General features: G+C 37.8%; 1 protein-coding gene across 1 annotated transcript; it reads right to left on the bottom strand.

Annotated features, from left to right (window-relative positions):
• Positions 1–308: 308 nt before the first annotated feature.
• On the bottom strand, positions 309–9,007 carry LOC127631982 (ankyrin repeat and protein kinase domain-containing protein 1-like). The gene is made up of 8 exons (XM_052110426.1): positions 8,775–9,007; positions 8,247–8,526; positions 6,616–6,767; positions 6,458–6,507; positions 6,156–6,311; positions 5,479–5,582; positions 5,247–5,278; positions 309–3,746 (listed from the first exon to the last, which is right to left on the bottom strand). The coding sequence occupies exons 1-8, from the start codon at positions 8,966–8,968 to the stop codon at positions 2,495–2,497; spliced, it is 2,220 nt and encodes a 739-aa protein (XP_051966386.1). The 5' UTR covers positions 8,969–9,007; the 3' UTR covers positions 309–2,494.
• Positions 9,008–19,404: the final 10,397 nt, after the last annotated feature.

Genomic DNA, 19,404 nt, shown 5'->3' with positions numbered 1-19,404 from the left:
TGCCGCAGCACAGCCAATGACCGAGCTGCCTCGCTCATTGCTGTCTGCTGTGCAGCTGCAATGCGTTTTACATAAAGACTTCAGTATTTCTCGAGAAACTGAGTTTTCCTATAGCGTAAGCTACTTACGCAATACTCGTTCCCTCCTCTCAGGGAACCGAGGTTACGTTAGTAACCGAGTCTTCACAAACATACACACACAAAAGAAGAGCAATCCTCCACTGAGACATAGTATGTGCAAAGCTTCATTTCCTTTCACATTCAGGTCAGTTGGAGTCTTATGTATGTTTGTTTTAATTTGTATGTTTCTAATCCCATGTGAGGTTACTGTTTTATTGTTTCTTTACAGTAAATCCCTCTGCAGGAAAAAAACCGGCATGAGAAAAATGCTATTAAAAGAAGACAATTTAATTTTAAATAACAGCTTACCAATTAGGGTTACATCAACAGAGAAGACATGCAGTAGACATGTTTGTGAAAGCAATTGTTCTTTTGCAGACTTTAATGAGGAATTGAATATTGAAAATGTTATGTACATTACAGTGGAGAGGCTGCAGACCAAACTGCAGTGTGTGACAATGAGATGTATATGTAAAAAATTCCTTCACAAGGTATTGATGTTTAATTAACATACACTAGGATAAAAGCAAGGAGGAACCTTGTGAATATAAGAGCAATTCTGTTATTCAGATGTTTGTTTCAACAGCTCAGAATACTCATTACTGGTTCTCTTCTTCAACAAGCAAGACAAAATGTGAAATTACTGCAATGAAGTACATATTTAAGCTTTTAAATCATATTCTGATATGAATAATGTACTGTAATTTAAATTCAGATACAAATGTGTGCATTTCAGTTATGTGTTGACATCACATTCATTTAAATATGCTTTGCCAGTATAGCACCAGTACGATGTTGAAAAAATATTTACGACTGCACATATGGTATATTTTCAATGAATGTTAACAAACAAGAAACTGATGCATGTGATGGACAGATGTATATCACAAGTCCAGCCAACGATCAGTTGTATGTCACATGTTCAGCCAACACATAGAACAAGAAATAGATGCTCTTTGTATACAGAGAATATGACTATTGTATAGAAATTAGATATACAAGACATGTTTTTAAAAAACAAAGCAAGCATTAAGTTTCCACCAATAGAGAGAAGTCAATGGTGGTAAACTAAGATGCAAGCTCATTGGCTAGAAGTCAGAAAGTTGAATGATTTATAGTTTCAAGGTAGATAGCAGAAGTGAATAACACCTGAGAGGCTGGAACTGGAAGACAGAATGCACAGCTGGCCTTCTCAGGTTTATTGAACGCTTAATAAAGTTATACCCCTGACCTTTGGAACCTCTGACTCTGAGAGATTTCTTGCAAAGAGACAACAATCTTCGACTGTTATCCACGACATAAAGCCATGCAAATGTAAAACAGTAATTACAGAATTTGCAGGGTCCCTCTGCATGTTGATATGAGACACACTGAAGAAGACCTGTGAAGTTCTCGTGCTTGTGTATATATCAGCTTTTCATTTTTTTTCCCCCGATTAAATGGTTATTTCCTTTTAAAACCGCTCATAATCGGCAAAGTTTAAACTTTTGTTTTAGCACAGTGGTTGACTGACAGGTGACGGGTGGTGCTTCGCTGCTACCGGGAAGTATGCAGGATGGATTAGTGTTTACACCTCAAATGTGATACATTCAGATGCATTTTTGCCCACATTGGTATGAGTTTTTTTGTGATCCAATCACAATATGTTTTAGACCCCATTTAGACCTGTATTTTGCACTGACCACATGTGATCCGACCACCAAAAATGCATCTTAATAACTAGTGAAAATGGGGTCTTTTCCTCAGTATTGTAGTCACTGCATTTTGCATTAGTAGGGCAGTATAAAATGGGGTAGAGACATTCCACCAAGCTGTTTTACAAGCATTTGGTAATGTTCATGTACTTTGGACAAAACTGTCCAACAAGAGCAGACGCATGTTAGGAAGCGAGAAGCATGTTGTCAAACAAGTTTTTTTGCTTTTGTCCGTGAAAGTAGCATTCCATTTGAATGCCATGAATGGTTATGATTTTTTCAGCATTACATTATTACTGTATACAGATCAAGGGAACATGACATAACAAGTATAAAAGCAATAAATAAAATAAAATACATAATTACTGAAGGTATCAACATCCCACACTTTGTGGTAAACACATTTATACCCTGAAAAATATTCAACAAATATATGTACTGATGGTGTTAAATGTAATATTTTTGATTCATTCCAAATACTTACATTACACCTGAGCTGTTGACTAAACCCATACAAATGTGTTAAATTCTTGGAATCTAAATCAAGAGCAGTGACTGTGTTTATAAGAACAGGCTTTGCAGAGGGAAGAAATCAATAGTAGAAATCAATGCTTGACTCCTTTTAATGGTGGAGTTATCTGTCACCGAGCGTGGCTTGCTCTCTGTATCTCAACCTCTGTACTAGCTGTCCAGTAACTGTACAGCTTCTGTGTTGTTGCCTCGTTGAGCCATGGTTAAGGCAGTACATCCTTTAGAGTCCAGCATACCTTGCTGTGCATTATTCATTAGCAGAGCTTTGATAATGGGGATGTTGCTGAGCTGGGCAGCTAAATGTAATGGTGTCGACTGGTTATTGTTCAGGGCATTCACATTGGCTTGATGTGATATCAGCTGTAGGACACTAGGGAAGCAGCTACTGTTACAGGCCAGGTGAAGGGGTGTCCAACCATTATCCTCTGCCAAGTTTGGGTCAGCACCTGCTGCTAATAGGACTGAAACCACTTCCTCCTGTCCATGATGGCAGGCCAGGTGTAGAGGTGTCCAACCATCCTTCCCTTGGACGTTGACTGAGCCGTGGTGCTCCTCCAAAACAAGAACAGTCTCGGGATGGCCCTTTAGGGATGCCAGGTGCATGGCTGTCCAGTTCTGATGGGTTCTGCTGTCAGGGTCTACTCCTTTACTCAGTAAGAGTCTGCAGATACCTGCGTATCCTTTGAGAGCGGCAAAGTGAAGGGGACTGTAGCTTTGATCATCAAATTTTTGCAAATCAGCTTTCTCATTCATCAGCAAATGCACTACTCTGAAGTGCCCCCCATCTGCTGCCAGGTGTAGAGATGTGGACTGAAAGTTATCTGCTTTGTTTACATCAGCTCCTTGTTTGAGCAAGAGCTTGACTATATTTACATGGCCATAAACACAAGCCACGTGAAGTGCCGTTCGGCCAGATTGGCGCTCTTGCTCATCCACACTATCCAGACGTGGGAGCAAAATCCTCACGATGTTCTCGTGGCCGTTCTGAGCAGCTAAGTGCAAAGGCGTCCATCCATCCTTCTCCTTGGCATCAGCTCTCGCCTTATTGTTTAACAAAAGGCGAGTGGTTCTGTCATCACCAGCCTGGGTGGCGAAATGCAGCGCGGTCCATTGGTCACCATCGCTGAGGGTGGTATCAGCCCCACAGTCTGTCAGTAGGCTGCAGATCTCATAATACTTGTGCAGGACTGCGATGATTAGAGGGGTGTAGCCTTTTACACTCTGGCAGTTCACAGAGGCTCCCAGATTCAGGACCATCTGCACACTTTCTTTGTCCCCACTTGCCACAGCATGGTGAAGAAGAGAGTCATTGTCTTTGAAGAGCATCGCTACATGCTCTTTTTTTAGAACTTTCTTAAAAGACTCAAAGTCCTTTTTTACAAGGAGAGAGTAAATACTTGTGCTAGAACTTTCTGTAATGAATAAGAAAAACATCTTTATATAAAGGCTTGTTCACTCTGCTCCAACAAATGCCAAATTCCAACAATTGCTGGGTTTTGTTAGGCCAGTGTGTTGAGCATCCTGATGTTTGTTGGAGTAGAGTAAAACTGACAGTTATGTTTCCCAACATTCTAAATCCATCAACCAACCTTAGGCCACATACAAACAAAGTTTAAAACGAATGTGTTCTTGCGCAAAAAAAGCAAGATGCTAGTCACTATGTGTTTTTAAAAACTGAAATGCTTTTTCTTGACACAGCGTCTAAAATATTTCACTCCTGAAAACTGAATTTTTAACTTAGATTGAGATTTCTGAGTTTTTTCTTCAGGAGTGGCACATTTATTTAGATGCAGTGTCAAGATTCTAAGGTTATTTTTCATTGCCCCAACACATGGCAACAAACAGCAAAAATTTCAAAACGTGTAAGGCTGAGTCCACACTAATGCATTGTCAGTTGAAAACTTTTAAATATTTAGCTATCTTTACACATCTCATCCACACCGGAATGTAGTTTTCCTCCTCCCAAAACTGAAACTTGCTCTTAAGTACTGTATACATTAGAAAACGATGATGTTAGGAAACTTTTTTAACTTAGTTTTGGCTTTCAACTCAGTTTTCAAGTTGCCAGCTTAGTTTTCCATTTCTTAACATCATTGTTTTCCAAAGAATTCTGCACTAAAGAGCAAGTTTCCATTATTGGTCGAGGAAAACAGTGTTCCAGTGTGGATGAAAACGGTTAAACAGCTAAAAAGTCAATGCGCTTTCAAATGAAAACGTATTAGTGTGGACAAAGCTTTAGACTATTCAAAATTTTGCCATTTGTCGGGGCAGTGTAACCTAACCTTTAACTTTACACTGTGTCTAAAAAATGAGCCAGTCCAGAAAAAAAGAGTTGAAAACTCAAACTGAGTTAAAAACTAAAAATGAGTTGAAAAAAACTATGTTGAAACAGAGTTGAAGACTCTGGTGTTAAAAGTTAAACTCTACTTGAAGGCTTGTTCATGCCATCTCCATTTCGTAAGCTTCATGGACCTGTGCATTCTATTTCAATTGGCTGATCATCGTATGACATCAGATTTTAGTTGTGCAACATCATACACTATTCATTTATTTCTGCTTTTGTCGATAGTCGGCTCAAAAAAATATAAAACATCTAAGTCGGAGGGTAATAAATAGTGGTTGGTACCATCATACACTACACGATTTTCTCTGACTCACATGTTCTCAAAATCTGAAGACTGTAGCTGACTAGCAACTGGAACCGACTGAAAATCATGACTAAATTCTGCATTAAAGTTGTGCAGTGTGATTTAGCCTTTAATGGGGACTTGGCCTTAGAATTTTTTAAATGTTAGCATTTTGTTTGGATAATGTGAATTAGTTTAGTGCAGAAAATTTGTACAGAAAAAAGAAGAACATGACTGCATAATGTCTTTGAATGCAAGTACTTCATATAAAATACTTGCCTGAAGTGTCAGCAGTTTTGTTTGATGCCTAATGGAAAGAAACAAGTAGAATAAGTGTTATATCTTTTGTGTGACAAACAACATTTTCACTGACATCAAGAAATGATAAAGCACGAAGATAAAGTTGTAATGGATTACAAACAGCACTTAGTTCAGTATTACTTTTGCTAACACCTTATGTGCTGACGGTGTACTATGGTCTAAACATGCACTGGAGGTCTCACTTACATTCAGCCAAATCTGTTTAGTCAGACTCTTCCTTATCTCACCCCGTGACTTTGTGTCTGGGATTTTCAGGACTTCACTAAGGACTTCAGTCAACCGAACTGTCTCTGCAGAGAAATAGAGATGATAATGATCAATGTCACTTTGGGAAACAGTGCTCATTTGGATAAAGTGCTATCAGTGAACCAATGATTGACAACCTTTCAGCCGCTTTAATGGAGGGGCATCTTAATTGGACAGCCCATAATGTGAGAAATAAAATCGTTGAGCAGGGGATATAACCATGCTAATCACATCTCATTTTTCGTAATCTGATGAACAAGTTTAATTGTATTCAGCTCATTATACAACACAGCATCAAAATCAGAAGCTTAGTCAAGTACTTTAATGCTTGAATACATACGATGAACATTAGCATTCTTCCCACAGCAACTAAATAAAATAATTTAATTAGATCATTTACAAAGGTGACCCGATGAAAATACAACAGAGGGCATAGGACGTTGATTAAAGAAGCAACACTCTTAGGGTTCTTTTCTAATTGCAATTTCAGACGAAGCTTACAAAGCAAAACCAGTAAAGCTACAAAGCAAATGTCTGCTGAGACTTTGTCATTAGATAATAGAGCATCATAATAGTCCTCATTAAACAGAAAAGGGGACAAAAATGAGATTAGATACCGGAGAAAGCAGGTCGCTGGTTGCAGTCTTGGTGCCAGGATTGCTCCATGACACCAATCATGTCGTGGCACTCTGGGGGCTTGTCTTCGGGGATCTTCTCAACACTAGGCCTTTTGCCAGTTGACACTCTGATTAATATTTCTGTCATACTCAGCCCTGTGTCAAAGAGAATAGAACAAATTGCTTGCAGTGTTGTCAATGTACTAAACAAATTCCTATTAATGAACTTCAGAACACAAATAATGTTTCTGCTTTGAGCTCCATCATAACAAACAGCGTGTAAAATTGGGAACAAAAAGTACCTTGATATGAGCGCTGTTGAGAGAGAATTTCCCACATAACAATAGAAAAGCTGCAAGGTGAGAATAGGTTTGAAGTTTATTTCATGGTATTCCATTTTTTTTCACAAGTTTTAAATTGACACACATACTGTAATGTTTTGTAAGTCATGAACTCTCACCTGTATACATCATACTTGGTTCCAGGGGGTTCAGGATTCTGGGTAAAGGTCTCTGGAGGTACATAATGTATGTTTCCTCGAGCAGATAGGTGTTCAACGAATTCCGTCATCCTAGAGAACTCCTCCCATTTAATGAGGCCAAAATCTGAAATCTTTTAGAAGAAAATGAAGTCTAAAACTGCTTTTATTATTGCTTTTTAAAGGGGTCATGACATGGTTTTTTTTATTGTATTATTATGTTCCCTTAGGTGCAATTATAGTATTAATATATTTTTTTTTAAGAAAAACTTTTAAAATCTAGTGATTTATGACCTTTTCCCACCCTGTTTCTCATCCTCTGATTCAAACAGTCTGTTTTGGGGGCGTTTTCCATTTAAGACTTCAGTGTTAACGCCCACTGTTATGATTGGCTAACGTCAGTGCCTATGTATCAATTATTGACGCTCGAGCCAGAACAATATGCAAGTAAACTAAGTAAAAACACTGTGATTATTCATAATGAATGAAATTGCGCTTTAAAAAGTAGTTTAAAGTTTAAAATAGATTACTTACAGTTTGCGTCGTCGTTGTTCCCAGAATAGTCGGCACGGACTTATCTTTGAGCAACAGTTTTCTGGCAAAGCCAGCATCATATTGAGATTTGTTCTCAAAACAGTCATCCTTAAAATGTACAGAACAAACGCTTAAGTTAACACTGCCGTGACTGGGTCGTCCGCAAAAAATAAACTGCATCCATTTTTCCCTGACGTCTGGATCTTTCGGCAGCTTATTCAGAGGTTTTGTTTGACCACAGCCAGGAACAGCACATCTGTGTGGCATCGTAATTTTCCTGTGCACAAGTAGTCTCTGTCAGAGCTCGCTGTCCATCGACTGAACACTTGTGAGGCGCATGGCGATACTGAAATGAGCGTAGTTGTCTTGCGCTTATAGCGTAGTTATGTTGTGCTGGAGGCGGTCATATGCAAACGCTGTTACGTCACTTCTAACCGACACGTCACTTCTAACCATGAATCCAGAACGAGCTGTATTTTGAGCTTGATTAAATAAATGATTCGTTTAGAATGGGGAGGACGTCTTAAAATATTAAACTTGCAGGACGTTTTAATGATACAAAGACCTCTTATATACCAAAAGATCAAGGCAAATTTGGTTTCTCATGTCATGACCCCTTTAAATGAATAGTTCATACCAAAATGAAAATCTGTCATTGTTTACTCACCCTCATGTATGCGGAACATAAAAGTTGAATATCTTGGTTCGTCTTTGCAATACAATGGCAGTTTATAGTGACACGGGCTGTGCCGATACAATATATATACTGATATATATATATATATATGATATTTTATTGATACTCTATGCCTGTATCAATGTTTTAATGAATATGCATGAACACGCATATCAACGTGAACAAGCTTTTCTATACTTGACTACTTTTACTATACTTTTGGGTTCCTTACAAGTTTTAAAGTGAGGCACTATCCACCGGACCATGATATTCATTTTAGCTTCTACTTTTGTCTTCCGCATAAGAAAGAAAGTCATTCAGGTTTGGAAAGAATGACAGACTTGTCATTTTAAAGTGAACTATTTTTTCCACTGAAATTAATTTGAAATAGTTTTTGACCTACCTTCACATGCAGATGATCATCAAGAAGGATGTTGGCTGGTTTTAAATTCAAATGAAGAATGGGAGGCTTAAGACTGTGCAGAAAATTCATGCCCATGGTTACTTCATGGATCATTTGAAACTTCTTGGGCCACATTAAGACATGACTGTTGAGGATGTTGTCCAGGGATCCTTTGCTCATATATTCCATCACTAAAACAGGTGGATCTTTGCTTATTCCGTAAATGAAGATTAAATAATTGAATTTCATGTTGCCAATTTTAGACATATTTATCATGTTCCTGATGGGACAAAAATATAGTACTGAGTTTAGAAGAAAATAATTTAAAAAAAAGTTGAGGAAAGAACAGACACATAGTAAGCATATATCTAATATTATGTATTGTAATGTTGTCTAATTACCAAAAAGTGGTCAACACAATTTTCAGTACAACAGTCAGATAACAGACATTAATACGTCTTTAAAACATACTGTAAGACAACTAACTACTTATGATCATTTTTGTTTTAACAATACATACATATGTACCTGTAGTCACTGGTCATGGTCTTTAGGGCACATGTTTGCCGCCAGAGTTTAAGCTTCACCTTATAGACTCGACCAAACTTGTGCTCGGCCACTTTGTCCCAGTCATTTTCAAAGTCATCTTTTTTAAAGTAATTTAATCTCTCCAGGCTGTCATCTCTGGAAGGATCCCTTCCATTGGAATTTGTTGCTGTCATTTTCCAGTTCTTTCAGGAAATGAAGAAACATCCCTTCTATGTTTCTCTTTGGCACATAGAAACCAGGTCAAGCAACTTCAAACTATGCAAAACACCTGCTGGTTTTAGTGGGAGGAGTCAAAGCTCTGATTATTTGAATATGTGAAATGTGACTTAGCCAGTTTTGAATGCTTTACACAGGAAAGGCTGAGATATTTGAGTGAGAAACATGATAACTGGATATCCCAGCAATGTTTACTTCAGGAACGTGTGTGTGGCATGTTTCATTGTATTAAATCTTATTCATGAAAATAAGACCAAACCTTCTTACAGCTCAAGACATAAAACAGTACATAATGTTAATCAGGAATATTCTCTGGAAATGTATCCAATTGTTAATTACTCTCTCAAGTGCTACTTGAATTTCTTGACACATTAGCAAAACTTGTGGCGTGATGCAAATGAACCTCAAGAACATGCTTTCAAAAATCTTAAGTAATAATCCTAATAACAATCATTAAAAATCAAGCAGTGAGTACCACTCTGCTCTCAACAACTGAGGTGACAATATGCTGTTCCTGTAACACTTTGGAGGAGAGACTTGGCATGCAGCTGCAGTGATTCAGGTTATGTGTGGCCACCCGAAGGGACACTCCATCCTTAAAGTCTTGCACAGAGAGCCAGCCACTGTGTTTCATCATGAATATAGGATCTGTTGATGTTCTGCTTGGTATATTGATGCAAGTGTTAGGTGCATAGTCAGGTATTTTGAGTCATGTCAAAATGTACTACTTGTATTGATGCAGTGAAGTGACTTATTTTACTGTGAAATGTGGAAAGCATTGGAAATTAGATCTAAACAACCTTTACACTTAAGATAAAGTCATCAATAAGCTAATTACCTAAATCTTTGAGAAAGTAATTACATAACAAGCTACCAGCACTGTTTCTGCCTTTGTATTTCTTCTCTTTCAAAGATCCTTTTTCTAAGATTTGATATTGGAGCTTTTTCCTTTCAATATTCTCTCTTTTCAGTTCTGTAAAATTTAATGTTGGGCCCATTTTGTTTATACTTTCAATTTCAAAAATCCATTAAGGTTTTTATTAAATGATCTTCAACACAATTTCCCTCTGCCATCTAAATCTGCTTTGCCCCTGGGTAATCAGCCTTGTGTGATTTACATACAGATGCATCTCAAAGGCAATATAGGCGTGTTACTACTTAATTGCAGTTCTGTTTTTAATCTTATAGTGACTATTTGAAGGGTAAATGCATAATGTCAAACCTGATGTGCAGTAGTGCAAAACATGTCCAATGAGTGTGTTGGGTATACTCTATAGAGAAGCCTTCATGTATCTATCTTATTTGCAGAATAGCAGTTTAATAGCAGAATTTGTGGAGAGTAACAACATTAGCTGTGATCCTGCTAAGAAACATGCACCAATAAAAGAATGGCGGCAAACAAACCGTGTCAAAATAGCCCAACAACAACCTCTAAATTCCATGATGCACTGTAAATGATGCAATTGAGTTGGTCCCCTGCACTCTCAAACTCAATATACAGTATATATGAATGTTTTGCAGTGAACTTATAATCAAATTTAAATCAATATTTGTATATTTTTTTTAACATTATTAATTCGATTGCGTCATTTGCAAGGTTTGATGGGATTGTAGTTCATTCCCTCATTAAAGATATTAAATACACAGTTGTGTACCTTTGTCTTTTTGTTCGATTTTGAAATACCTTTTTACTTCAAGTTTGTAATGTTGTGATTAATTTCAGAGCTGGTTAGTTTGATTCTTATAACTCTTTTATGAGGGATTTTACAAAAACAAATGACTGGAAATAATTCTTCTGGGTAGAACCAAGAAGGCTGAAAATGTGGACAATCACTATTGTGCTTGATAAGGGAAGGGACATTCTAATGCTAAAGAGATTTAATTGGACAAAAATCTATGTAGTGCAAGATGAGTCATCAAGTCATTTGTTATGTTTGGTCAGATAAAGACTGTATGTAAGGGATAATGTAGTCAGTCAGTTGTTATCTCAAAATTAACCCCAACAGGATGCAAAGGGGGGACTTGTATCAACCTAAAGGGGTTTATTTTGCAAAAACAACCAGCTGACTGTATATTATCTTGATTATTACATGGCTATTAATAAAATAAATAAATACATGGGCATGATGTAATTATGTGCCAAGAAAGAAACTGCTGAACAGCTAAAATCCACCTCTATTTGCATTGAGTTCTGTTGATGTTTATTCTGTGAAAATTACCATCTGACTACCCATTATCCATCCTATTATTACAAGACTACTTGCCAAATAAACAAATAAATTGACATGATACATTGATTTGCGATGAAATTATGTAAATATATGAGAAGAAATAAAATCGCTGAACAGCTGAAATCCACTTTTGGTCTGCGTCTGAATTCTGTTGGTGTTTATTTTGTAATTAATGAATGTCTGATTGCTCATAATGCATCTTATTACCAGACTACTTGGCAAATAAATAAATGCACATAAAACATGTTTTTGAGTTTAAATGAATTTATTAGCTGTAAAGATTGCACAGTGATCCAAAAAGCAGGAAAGATGGCTTGCAACACCTGCATGAGCGGTCTGATTTGTGGATGTGCTGTTGTTACTGAGATATATCAGACCACTAGATGGCACCATTGACCAGTCAGAATCAAGTATTTCAGAGAGCATGTAATAAATGTGTATAAAGTAATAAATCTGCTAAAAGTTAATTTTGTCAACTTTTAGGAGAATTCTAGCATACATATATACTAGTCAAATAAGGTAAATAAATCTCTATTTGCTCAGTTGTAACACTCAGAGCCTGGCACTAAAGAAACTAGATGATTATTCAAGAGCACTTTGGGTCGCTTCTTCCAATGTTAATTGTTTCATTAGTTTCCCAGTGCTGCAACTAAACACAGTGATGAGTAATTCAGGAACTATCAGTGAATGCTTGAGGGTACACTGCTGATTTTAACTTGATGACTGGTTTGTTGTGATCTTTGTTCAGTTAGCAATCACAAAGGGCCCTGGACCAGCAGTAGGCAGACTTTTCAAGACAACGTCTGTTTGCCATCCAGACGAGCATCAGAGCAAAACACACCAGTAAACAGCTAGCCACTGAGCTGATAATCACCACTGCCACTTCCATCTCAGCTGTGCCACAACAATAACATGGGTTAAACATAATCTGCTCAAATTGGTTTGTTTTATTACCAAATCAGTGCAATCTGTTAATAAGTTACCTTCTGTCTCAGAAAATGATGAATTATCCATTCTTTTCAAAAGAGGACCAAAAGAAATTCGATTTCCTGTGCTGCCCAAGATGGCCCCTGCTTCCTCAACTGGATGTGTATTTCGATGCTGAACTGACTGCTGGGATTAGAAATGGATAACCAATACAGTGATCATTCTGGAATCAAGCCATTAACAGTGCAGAAATGAATTGCCTGAACATCTGCATACTTTAAACTTGTTTACAGGCTTAAGGAGTTTCTTAATTCTTGATTCTGCCAGCCTACGAAATGCCTGCTACTTCACATTCTGTCTGGTGGTGACAGAGTAACAAGCTTGGGGAATATCATTTATTTAGCAACTGTGGGCACTGTCATCAATAGAGGAAGAGTAATGAAAAGTAGAAAATGTTTCAGGAGAAATATTGAGACCTCTTCAAAGTGATTAATGATCGGCAAGTTTTCATCTGTGAGGTCTATTTGAGTTATACGGTTGAGACTCACCTTCTTGCACTCAGAATGGTTCCTCAAGCACACACTCAGGTCACAGTGCAGGTAAGCAGTGGAGTAATTGATCATCTGGAAGAGACTGATGGTAAAGCTGGCCCTTTTTGACAGGACACTGGAAAGCAGTCTAACGCCATGAGGGTCTATAGTCGGCCTAAGGGAGTTCACATCGCAGAGACACATTAGCTCTCTGTGAGGAAAAGGAACTCTAACGTCATGTACAAAACTAAAATAATGAACCTGTCGAGTGGTACAAACAGCGTTGAAGTGTCTTGCACTACAAACCATGAAAATGAAATCCTTTTAAGTTTGCTGCATATGTTTGTTGAAACAACAAAGTGCTGAAATCTGACATTTCTCTAATTGCGAGTAATTTTGCTTACCAAAACAAAGTCACAGTACACAAAAAATTATATATTGCTTGAAGGTGAAAGAAACTACCTCAGAGATATGTTTTGTGTTTTTGTTTTTACATGATTCTACTGAAAGTTAGTCTAGTGTAGCCAGACTTTTGACTTATTATGGCATACGGTCTGGTTCATATTGCAGTTTATTCTGGCCAAGAACCAGCCAAACAGGAAGTATCTATCTGACTGACATGTAAAGTTCATGAAATTTGCAGACAACTAGCTAGCTATCTAGATTCACGTGTATGTTAAAAGTAGTTCAGATATGATAATAATGGCATACTGTATAACATATAATTCTTAAAAATACGACTTGCCAAATGATTCTAAAATTAATCTAAATAACTTACTTTTATATTTGTAATATAAATGAATAACTTACTGGTTACATTTATATACAGAATTCTTATTTCAAGTAATTTGCCCAACCATGGTAAATTCATAGTAAATACGAAAAAATAGTGTGACCATTTTCTTCTGTCTGCTAATAAATTTTAATTTGTGTTAATGACTTTAATAGTTCACAAGCACCATTGCTAAAAAAGTAAGCATACAGCCCTGCATTTAGGGACGGGTTCATCTAACATAAATTGTATACAAGAATAGACCAATGGGGGTGTAACAAGGTTCAAAAGGGCAAGAAGGAGGCAGGAACAAGCTGAACAGTCAAAGTAATATTTTAATTTAAACTTAAACAAAAAGACACAAAACATAAACGCACACACGGCAGCTGCGTGTGGCTCTCTCTGTCTCTCTCTCTGTCTCTCTTTCTCGAACTGCCGCATCCCGCTGCACTTAATGTGTAGTCACGGCCCGGCCCCGCCCTCATCCTCATCACAGGGGGTAAAATACATTAAAATAGTGGTCAAGCAGTCTCTATGAATGGTTGAACAGAAAGCACCATAAAAATAACTATAGTCAATTATCTGTAGGTAATCTTGGAAATTCTGTAAATTCAGCAAATCAGATTAAAGCTTGCAAAATCAAGGAAGTAATTTCTAGCTTTGTGTGCAATATACATCAAACCAGATGGTCAGTGATTGGACTTTGGGTGGTTCGTTGGTGTGCCATCTGAGGCTTTGACTAACTGAAACTACACAATGTACTCTCGCTGGGTATTAGATGCAGCGTGCCATTGGCAACAGAGTGTTTCACATGCAGAAAAGACTTGCAGTTCTAGTGCAAGTGAATACTTGACACATCAGCAGGGACACAGACATCAGCAGTTTGCTGAATAGCTCTAACAGCACAACTTTCAGCTCAATACAGGGACATACATTGCTCAGGATATTTATATCTTTCTGAACTTAAACAGTTTGAGGGAATGTTTCTTAGCCAATCATTACAATGCTGTTCCACTGTGATAAGGTGCCCAGCTAAAGCTGAGTCATATAAACAGGAAGGCTGCTGATGTATTAAATCTGCACATAAAAATGAGATTGGATCCATATAATCCATTTGATACCATAATGGGAAATGTAGCTTGGTTCAAGGGCACCGTGTCATTTGAGTTAACACAAAATGACCTGAGAGGAGCACATTACCTGGAAAAAATGCAACAGGTGGTGTTAAATTCATCAAGTCTGACGGTGGGCGAGAGGCAGCAGGATTTTATCTTGAGGTTCACCTGGCTGTTATTTGTTTTCAGGCTGATGACGACAAGCAGGTTTCCTAAGGCAGGAATGAGATCTCCGGGCATGATATCTCTTTCCAAATTCAGACTCATCTCTGCTGTGTAGTTGCCAGTGCCACAGATATCATCTGAAATTTGTGCCAGGCTGAAAGAAGACAATTAGGCACTCAAAATTCAATTGAGTGCAGTGGAAATTAATCAAGTTGATGACAGTTTGTCACCATGATGTCATCACCTTAGATCACATTTATACCTTTAGAGCTAAAGTTTACCCAGTAAGGTAAAAAGCTTTCCATCCACAACAATGGCAATTATAAGTCGATGGTTCTGCTCCCAGAAGACATTTTTAATTGGAAAATCACTGTGTTGACCTGTTGTGTGCTATTAATCCAAGCTACTTATTGATTTAGCTCAGCACAAATGCTAATTAAATACTACAACTGTCTGTTCCACAATATCAAAGTGATGTAAAAATCCAATGTCATTACCCACTGAGAGAGTCTGGTGATGTGATGCTCCTCTTCCTCTTTATCAACGGGAGGTCCGACAGAAACTCAGTCGAGTCATTTTCTGCAAATGATGTAGTGTTGTCTGAAACATCTTCACTCCCTCCTCTGGACTGTAATGAACCTTGTGGGACAGATTCTGTCTCTGTACTTGAGGGACTTAAATCTGTGTAGACACTGCGAGATAACTTTTTCCCAGTAACAGCAGACAGTGCATTCTGCCCTAGGTGTTTTTGAATATCTTCAGTTGTGCCTGAACTAGACATTTTGTCAGACAGAAAGTTAGGTTGCGCCATTTTTGACTGCTCTTTCCTTGTATTGAAAAATTCTGTCTGGCTTTTGGTTAAGGTCAAAGGATCTTTGTGCAGCACAGTCTGCATTCGAAAGAGAAACAAAGGGGGTGTTGGTGAGGTTGCTGCAGTGGATGATTCAATGGGTGAAAAGGGAAAAGCTGATGTGTTTAAGGCTGCTTCTGTTTGCGCTGAAGCTGTAGTGTGCATTGTATGTCTACTGTGCAACTCTGCGATGCCCGAAATTTGGCTGGATGCCATGTTCTGAGCATACTCCTTAACATCTGCTGAATTTGCAAACCCTTGATGTGATAAAAGTGAATCTTTGTGGTTGTCCTTTCCACCTGACTCAGTAGAAGTAATAGGTTGAACAGTAAAATTAGTAGCACTTGTTTGTGTCATGGCCTGTTCAACAAATGTTGAAGTTTCAAGCAAAGCAGAGAATGTTAAATGTTGGTTAAACCCAGAAGTCGAGTAAACAACTGGGGAAACAGATGTGCTGTGCATTGGGAGTATGTTCTGGGAGAGTGTAACAATCTTGGGCAAAATTGACGTCAACGAGGTCTGATTCATGCTTACAACTGAACCATTGCTGTTATCACTGTGTTTCAGAGTAGTTAGTTTAACTGTGTCATTTCTCTTCTTTAAGTATGACTCAATCTGAGCTCTAGATTGTGATTGCAGTGTTGCTGTGAGGAATTCCTCTCCAGGTTGAGGTTCAATGTACTGCTGGACTGATGGGACACTGCTAACTGTGTGGCTGCCAACAAAAAGCCCCTTAGTCCCATTTTGGTTTTTAAGGACTTGTTTTTTGTCACCTAATGGCAAACCAATCTTTCCAGTCATTGAGTGATTTAAAAAGATGCTTTCGCTACTGCTTTTCTTAGAGATGGCCAAAAGTTTTAAGAGAACCGTAGCATCTGTTGTCACAATATTTTGCGACTTACTAAACGGTGTTGATGGTGGCGAGGTCTTGTTTTGTGAAACCTTATTAGCAACAGACACCTGGGGTTCAAAAGGTGAGGGTTTTATAATTAAGACCTTTATTGCCATGGCAGATGTGAAAGAAGCTGATTCGGATACATTGCTATTAGTAGTTTGATGTGTTGGAAGAATAATTGGAACATGAAATAGTGAAGTCCTTTTGTTGCTTGTTGAAGGAATGGTTGAGTTAATGCTAATGTTCCTGTTTGGCCTCTCAGATATTAGTGATTTGCCTTTTTGTGACACTGTGTGCTCATTGTTTTGGTCTTTAGAGTAGACTTCAGTGAAGTCTTGCATATTTTTTAACCTCTTAACAGTCGCAGATGTAAATGAAGATTGAATCAATTCAAGCTCACTGGATTTTCGAGTAGTTTGAGCTGTTGTGGGTTCTGTAGGATTTGATACAAAAGGCTTTAATTTTTTGGAACCAAAATTAGTTTGAGACACATTAAACACATTGTGAAGCTTTGTCAGAGGTGGCAAATATGATGTTGTAGATAATTTTTCAAACTGATCAGGATGTGTTAAAGTACCTGCTTGTGGTGAAAGGGTTGGCAGAGCAGTAAATGAACTTTGAGTCAGTTTTATAAAATTTCTCTTCGCACTTGCTGTACTTGCTTCCTCTGCATAGGTAAATGGTGGGGTCCTAAAGGTCAACAATTTACTGAGCAAAATTGAAAAATTATCTATTCTGTTACGTTTCTCTATCACAGAGATATTCAATGTTCTGGCATTAATAGATCCTTTGGTACAAAGATCCGGCATTTGGAGGAAATGGCTTTGAGAAGATGAAGAATTCTGAAAGGCCAAGAAAAGGTCATTGTTAGAATGGGCATCACTTTTATTTAGACGATGAAGGAAACTGGTTGTTGATGTTTGGAATGGAAGGATGGGTTTAACTTGATGCTCTTTACTTGATTTAGCATGAAAAATCAATTTGCTTTCTCGTTCATTACTTGTGGAGACAATTCTATGCAAAGAGTCAGATGTCAACCGTGAGGTCACAAATAGTTTTGTCAAGTGTATTTCGCCCGCAGCTGTTACATTGCTTGAAAAATTATTCAGTGTGGTTGTTTCTTGAATCTTTGTAGGTGCCAGCTTTGAAGCAACAAACAAAAATATTGAGTCTGGGCGCTTTTCATCTGTGCCATTTTGTGACACCCCCAAGATGGGTTTTGGTCCATTGGTGCTGAGATTTCTGCTGCTTTCTGTCATTTTATTAAGTCCTACTTGGCTGGTTGATTTCCCTTGTAATGGAGTTTCAAGGATCACTGAGCTTGGAGAGGGTAGATTTCTCTGCATTTTTGACTCATGAAATCCATTTCTTGGATTTTGACCAACAATTCCCAACTCAGAAGCACTGCCTACTGTAGTTAAAAGTCCTTTATCCCGCAAAACTGCTAAATGCATAATGGTAGTATGGTTCTTATTCAAAGAAATCTCATCTACTTGAATTGGTTCAGTGCGATTCAGAGGGTTGTCAGTTGCGAAAGACTCCAGAGTCCAATTTTCATTCTTGTTTTCGCCTTGTCTTGCCACACTCTCATTTGACTCCCCAAGGTCATCAGTTACTGGCTGATCAGAGGCAGATACTATGGGAATGCCATTTGTGGGTGAAAGAGTAATGGAGTCTAAGACTGTTTGATTCTTGCTTTTCAGCGAAGCGTGAAGTAAAGCAGAGATATTTTCCCTGCCTCTGGACACATGAGCAGCAGGCGTCGTCTTGTCATTTATCATTGGCTCAAATTCAGCCTTTGCTGAGGGGTGAACATTCCCTTCATCATAAGAGATCAAATGGAGATCTCCTTTGAATTTAAACTGCTTCACTGTATTGCTGTCTTCACTCAAGAAGAGGGAACCTGTGCCATATGCTGAGACAAAGCCAGCACCATTTGAGGTAATTGCAATAGTTGTGGTAGCATTTACTGTACTTGAGTGCTGCCTTTCATGTGTTGTATGAATCAAATCTGTCCCTGGAGGACTGATTACAGACACCGTATGTAGAACAGGGCTTTCAATGGAACCTTTTCCATGGTTGTGACTGGAGCTGTTTTGCTCTTCTGATGGCATAGTCATTATGAAGGGAATGCTTCCAGTTTGCAGGGACTGATAGAGTTGCAGGTCCTCCTCAGCACTGACTGAAGAAAAGCAGAGTTGCAACATTTCTTGCAAGAGTGCTCATAAAATACACACGAATATGATAATGTAAACAGTTTGAGAAGCAATAAAATTTCACGACTGACTACACAAAAAAATGGATAGTTGCATATTTAGAATTATTACATACACAAGGTTGTTCTATACCATTTTCAAGACAAGCAAATTGTAACATTTGCTCCATCTAATGAATAATTAAGAGCTCTACAGTAGAGGGAGCACAAATATGTAATATGGAAATTTAAACAATCGCTGAATAGCTGATTTGGTGGCACAGTTATAATTATTGCATATGTAAGAATGGATCCATAACATTGTAAGGACAATCAAATTTGCCATTATATCTCATGAATAATGCAGTCCTCTTTTCTGAGCACAAACTCTCTTTAAAGGACAATCAATGGAATAATTACAAATTGTGTTGTATTTACTCACCTGATCAATTTGTTACAAAAGCATATGACATTCTTTCTACTGTTATTTTCAGTCACCATTTACTTTCATTATATGTTAGAAAAGATGCAATGAAAGTGAATGGAGACTGAGGATAACATTCTGCCTAAAATCTTCTTTTTTTGTTCCATGGAAGAAAGAATGTCATACAGGTTTCAAACAATATGAGCATGAGTAAATGACAGAAGTTTCTTTTTTGGGTGAATAATCCCATTAAAACTAATTTAATTGCAATTACATTTGTTTATTTTCAA

This window comes from Xyrauchen texanus, chromosome 38, assembly GCF_025860055.1.
Source record: "Xyrauchen texanus isolate HMW12.3.18 chromosome 38, RBS_HiC_50CHRs, whole genome shotgun sequence".
Classification (NCBI taxonomy): domain Eukaryota; kingdom Metazoa; phylum Chordata; class Actinopteri; order Cypriniformes; family Catostomidae; genus Xyrauchen; species Xyrauchen texanus.
This window is presented reverse-complemented; position numbering and strand designations above follow the sequence as displayed.

Bases quoted from the DNA above. Each gene is read 5' to 3' on its own strand.
- LOC127631982 (XM_052110426.1), bottom strand. From the start codon at position 8,968: ATGACAGCAACAAATTCCAATGGAAGGGATCCTTCCAGAGATGACAGC. The intron at 8,527-8,774 runs GTACATATGTAT...TTGTCCCATCAG, and splicing joins ACCATGACCAGTGACTACAG to GAACATGATAAATATGTCTA. The intron at 5,583-6,155 runs GTATCTAATCTC...ATTTCTCTGCAG, and splicing joins CCAGCGACCTGCTTTCTCCG to AGACAGTTCGGTTGACTGAA.